Source organism: Mus pahari, chromosome 22, assembly GCF_900095145.1.
Source record: "Mus pahari chromosome 22, PAHARI_EIJ_v1.1, whole genome shotgun sequence".
NCBI classification, from domain to species: Eukaryota; Metazoa; Chordata; class Mammalia; order Rodentia; family Muridae; genus Mus; species Mus pahari.
In genome coordinates this window covers 32455156-32460538 of record NC_034611.1, presented here as the reverse complement: position 1 = coordinate 32460538, position 5383 = coordinate 32455156, and the positions used below count along the sequence as shown (strand labels likewise).

The window sequence follows — 5383 nt, the reverse complement described above, 5'->3', positions numbered from 1 at the left end:
GAGAGAGAGAGAGAGAGAGGGAGGGAGGGAGAGAGGGGGGGAGAGAGAGGAGAGAGAGAGATATCATTCAAAAGAACTGCCAAGATGGGTAGCCTTTCCTAAATCACCATGACTACAAGTAGCTTCCTAAATTTGTGAAATTTTGCCTAGTAACATATAAGCTCAAATGCTTGACTCACGTTTTATAAAGGATTTATACCATTTGTAATGATACTATGTAATGTACAAAATCTTTTTTTTTAAATCCATAGGATAAAACTGAAATGACAAGTAGTCAATTTGATTGTCAATACTGCACATCATCCCTTATTGGGAAGAAATATGTACTCAAGGATGATAATCTATACTGCATCTCCTGCTACGATCGTATCTTTTCTAACTATTGTGAGCAGTGTAAAGAACCAATTGAATCAGATTCTAAGGTAGGAATCACTTCTGTTCACACAGTTACTGTTCATATATAGTAGCTAACTGCTTCAGGATGCTCCTTTGCTCTCTGTTGACTTAGCCACGTTTTCTACAGTGTAGGGCTGTGAAACACATGTTTTAACCTCATCCTATTCTTAAGACAACTTGTGTGTGTGTGTGGCAGGGTGTGGTGGGTGGGTGTGGTGATGTTGTGTGTTGTGTGTGTGTCTGTGTGGTAGTTTTAGGATGAGTAAAAATTAAAAAAAAAATGTAAGAAATTAAACTGTTTCCCCAGAATTTTACAACTAAAATGTTGAGTTACTTCTGGAATAGCTAAGGTATACAAAAATACATTTAAAAATTTGGAAGTGTAAAGAATAGAAATGCCACCTTAAAAATCTGCCTTGTTCCCTTAGCCCCGCAGGCTGCACCTTCTTACCTCATACTCTCCCCTCCCTTACGAATATTATTTGCTTTCTCTTCTTCCTTGCCTTTGCTTTAGCTAAGTGTTGTCATTTGTTTAGAGTCTCAATAGCTAATAAGATACTGCAACTAAAAAATAATAAAATAAAATAAAATAATTCCATGTAAAACCTGTCTGGTAGGCTATAAAAGAAAGATAGAGAAAATCGACAAAATCCAATGAGATTATTTTTCAATGGCCACTCAAACAAGCCTGAGGTTTTTTGCTCTTAATTACCCCCAGTCTCCTTTCTACAGATCACAGTTTCAACAACTCTCCCTGAAGCTAGTGGCACTAGGTTCCCAAGAATGTCTTATCTTGTCTTAGAAAACAGCTTGTTTTATTGCAAGCACATTTAATTCACTTCATTTACTGTCTGAAAGGATCTTTGCTACAAAAACCGTCACTGGCATGAAGGATGCTTCAGGTGCAACAAATGCCATCACTCTTTGGTGGAAAAGCCTTTCGTGGCCAAGGATGATCGACTGCTGTGCACAGACTGCTATTCCAACGAGTGTTCCTCCAAGTGCTTCCACTGCAAGAGATCTATCATGCCAGGTGAGATCCAGGCGGCTCTGCATCTCTAGTCACAGAGCATCTCTGGCTCACAACACTTCTCTAAGAAAAGAAGTTCTGTTCTTGCTTTCTTCTTCTGATTTCCCATTCATCCATTCTTCTCGAACACATAAGTTATGGTGCTCTGGAACGTTGTGATATTATTGCAGTGACCAATGTCTTCTTTTTCATAAAACCTAATTCATACAGACTTGTTGAGCCAGAGACTAAACTGAAGGATAACGCTTATACCAGAAGAGCAACTGAAAATGCCCTGCCTTGGGCATAATCAGTGGTATTAAAGGGATCAGTCTTCACAAGAATTTGGCCATAATTCTCACTCTGTCATTCATTCATTTATTCATTTATTTTATTTGTGTATTTTTTTTCTTTTGAGAGTATCAGAGGACAACTTTTTTTATTTATTTTCCCCTCTGAAAACACCCTATCCCCCCCCCCCTCCTGCTTACCAACCTACCCACACCCACTTCCTAGCCCTGACATTTCTCCTACACTGGGGCATCAAGCCTTCATAGGACTAAGGGCCTCTCCAACTAGGTCATCCTCTGCTATGTATACAGCTGGAGCCATGAGTCTCACCATGTATACTCTTCAGTTGGTGATTTAGTCCCTGGGAGCTGTGGGGGTACTGGTTAGTCCATATTGTTATTCCTCCTATGAGGCTGCTAACCCCTTATCTCCTTGGGTCCTTTCTCTAGCTCCTTCATTGGGGACCCTGTAGGCTAGGAGGATCCACCTCTGTATTTGTCAAGCACTGGTGGAACCTCTCCGTTGGCAGCTATAATAGGCTTCTGTCACTTGTTGGCATCCACAAAAATATCTGGGTCTAGTGATTGTATATGGGATGGATCCTCAGGAGGGGCAGTCTCTGGATGGTCATTCCTTCAGTCTCTGCTCCACACTTTGTCTCTGTAACTAGAGGACAACTTTTGTGAGTAAGTTCTCTCCTTTCACCATATGGGATCCAGGGATCAACCTTAAGTCATCAGGCATAACAGCAAGTTCCTTTACCAGTTTGGCCTTTTCAGTAGACCAAAAGGCATCATTTTATAGCTCTATACAAACTAGTTTGAGAGGAATTGCTTTCTTTCAGGGAAAATGGTCCCATGTAAATAACATCACTTAAAAAATTTAATTAAAATACAATTATATTATTTTCCTTCTTAATCTTCTCCCTCCTACCCCTCCTAGGTTGGTCCCCTTCTCAGATTTCCAGCCTCTTCTTTAACCTTTGTTGCTATGTAGACATGTAAGCAAATAAGCATATAAACACAACCTAATGAGTCCTTTTAGAAGTTCCTGAAGGTGTTTATTCTAGTACTGACCATTTAGTATTAGAAAACTAATCTGGGCTGATCGCTGGGAAATACTAATTGTTTCTCAGCATCCCTTAATCATAGCTCTTCACCTATGTATGAGGCCTGATGAAATTACCCCTATGTTAGAGCATCAACTGTTTTGGGAATTGTTCAGGTCTAATTTAGGCATCCATGTTTAAATTTCATGGATGCAGCTCCCTTCTCATAGCTAAAAGGGATGATTTGATGGCAAATTTCCTGTTTCTTTGGCTCTTAAAATCTTTCTTCCCTCTCTGCTATGTCCCCCCCCCCTTTTTTTGGTCCTTTCCTATCCCATGAGTCAATCAATGCCCCAATTCTAGTTATTATTACTATCACCACTATCATTATTATTCATTCAATAAATTCAGAAAGCATTCTTACAATATGGATCTCAGGGGTAGTGCCCTGGGAATTTACAATTATCCCTGATGATGACAGTGACTCAATTTATCTAAACCATGAACAATCCCAAGTCTCTACATTGCAGAACTTTCCCATTGCTTATGCAGAGACTGTAAGAGTTTTTTATGGGTGGCCCATTCTTTTAATAGCAGATTTGCAGCAATCCATCTTCTCTCTAATGTCTCAGAAAATACAAAATGTTGTTTCACTAAAGGGCAATTTGTTTATTACTATTATACTTAAAATATTGAGATATGTTTTCTTATAGGAAACACAAGTGTGCCTGGCTTGTACTAACAGTGTCTTACTTTGGGGTTCAGGTTCTCGGAAAATGGAATTTAAGGGCAATTACTGGCATGAAACCTGCTTTGTGTGTGAGCACTGCCGACAGCCAATAGGAACCAAGCCTTTGATCTCCAAAGAGAGTGGCAATTATTGTGTGCCATGCTTTGAGAAGGAGTTTGCTCATTACTGCAACTTCTGTAAGAAGGTAACTATCTAGAGATGGTAAAGCTGTGGAATCTTCCAGAACACTGATTGTGTTGTTGACATTGTTTTTTTTTTTTTCTTTTCTGTTTCATTTTGGTTTGTTTTTAGCTGCCTTATGTGTTTGGAATGAAGTGATCCTATCACGCTATACCTAATGTATGAGGTAATCTTTAATTTCAACACATCCCAAACTAAAACTGTCCCCATGAAGACGACCTACTGTTTCTCCTAGCCCTAAATTCCACCTTAGACCATGGATCTAATATTCAATGATACACAGCTGACTTCATCTCTCAGTCCCATTCACTGTTTTATAGAAACTTTGTTCTGGTACAAGTACATTTCTCTTTGCTTCCTAGAAGACAGCGTTGATCCATTTAGTATTCAATTTTGATCCATTTAGTATTAGGTGTTTCAGAGAAAAAGGGATTTGCCTCTTACGGTAACCGAGGGAAACAGGGTACTAGGAGACCTTCTATGTAAAATTTTCTAGTAACTAAGGATCTCTTCTGGGCTCAGGGCTCTGTGTGTTCAAGAGGAGATTGTTAGGCTTAAGTAGGTGACAGATCATGAGAGAAATCCAGTTGGCATGCGGACACAGAAAGCCCAAGAGCTATGGTTTCCTTCATTTCTTATGGCAGCACAGAATGAATTGTCCTCTCACTTGATTTCCAGTCAAAGCATACTTTCTAGTTGGGAAAAGTCATAAAAAAACAAACAAACAAACAAACAAAAAAAAAAAACCAAACGTAACCTAACATTTCCTCCTCCGTGCTTTAATGTGCAAAGCAACTTACATCCATCATCTTGATGAAGCCTGTCTGTATTTCATAAAATATATATTGATGTTCTTGAAGAAATCCTTAACACAGGAAACATCATGAGTTTGGAATGGCATTGTAAGTTGAAGGAGAACAAGGAATCATGATGATGGTTTGGTATCCTGGCTCCTGAATACCATGATGCTTTAACTGTCTGGACAGCTCTCCTAAAGCAACTTTTATATTCGCATTGGGACAGCTAGAAGGCTCATTCAGCTTCCCAGGCTGTGGAAGAGTGTGGCTATGTGGAGGATAAGATTTGAAGCATTAGAAGCTAATGAGATGCTCTTATTGGTTTGTATACAGAGAATGACTCAAATTATTTCTATTTGAATTTTAAACTATACACTCCTTTTTTATATATATAAAAAGGTAACTGGATATATACGATTGTGGTCAAAGCAAAAGAAAAAGATAATTTTCCATTCAAACCAAAACCAAAACTTTGCTTAAATAAAACCAAACTTTGGACATCCAGACCTTTAAATAACCCCCTCCCATCTTATTTTGTTACACTAGAATATTCTACTAAAAAACTGGGAGCCCAAACTGTAAGTGCCTCAAATTCAACTCTTAACAGTGAAAATAGAGTTTAAGGCGGTCTTCAATGCTTTCGTTTCTCTCTGCTCTGTTCACAATCATTACTTCTGGGGAGATGGCACTGTGGGCAAAGCATTTGCTGTATAAGCCTGAACATAAGCGTTCAGATTCCCCAGCTCCCATGTAAAAACCGGGCCTGGTAGAACAAATCTGCAACCAGAGCCAGTCCAGATGAAATGGAAAAGTCCAGTGATAGATTCTGTCTCATAAACTAAGATGGAGAACATTAGACAAACTTCTACACACACACACACACACACACACACACACACACACACACACAC

The 5383-nt window shown here is 39.1% G+C and overlaps 1 protein-coding gene across 2 annotated transcripts in view; it reads left to right on the top strand.

Annotated features, from left to right (window-relative positions):
* The window catches only part of Fhl5 (four and a half LIM domains 5), a 42170-nt gene that overhangs the window by 27439 nt on the left and 9348 nt on the right, over nucleotides 1-5383 (top strand). For both annotated transcript variants that reach the window (XM_029533413.1, XM_021222397.2), the window contains exons 2-4: nucleotides 252-422; nucleotides 1255-1429; nucleotides 3510-3679. In XM_029533413.1, the coding sequence (XP_029389273.1) occupies nucleotides 264-422; nucleotides 1255-1429; nucleotides 3510-3679 (504 nt within the window). In that variant the 5' untranslated portion in view covers nucleotides 252-263. The remainder of the gene's footprint in view (nucleotides 1-251; nucleotides 423-1254; nucleotides 1430-3509; nucleotides 3680-5383) is intronic.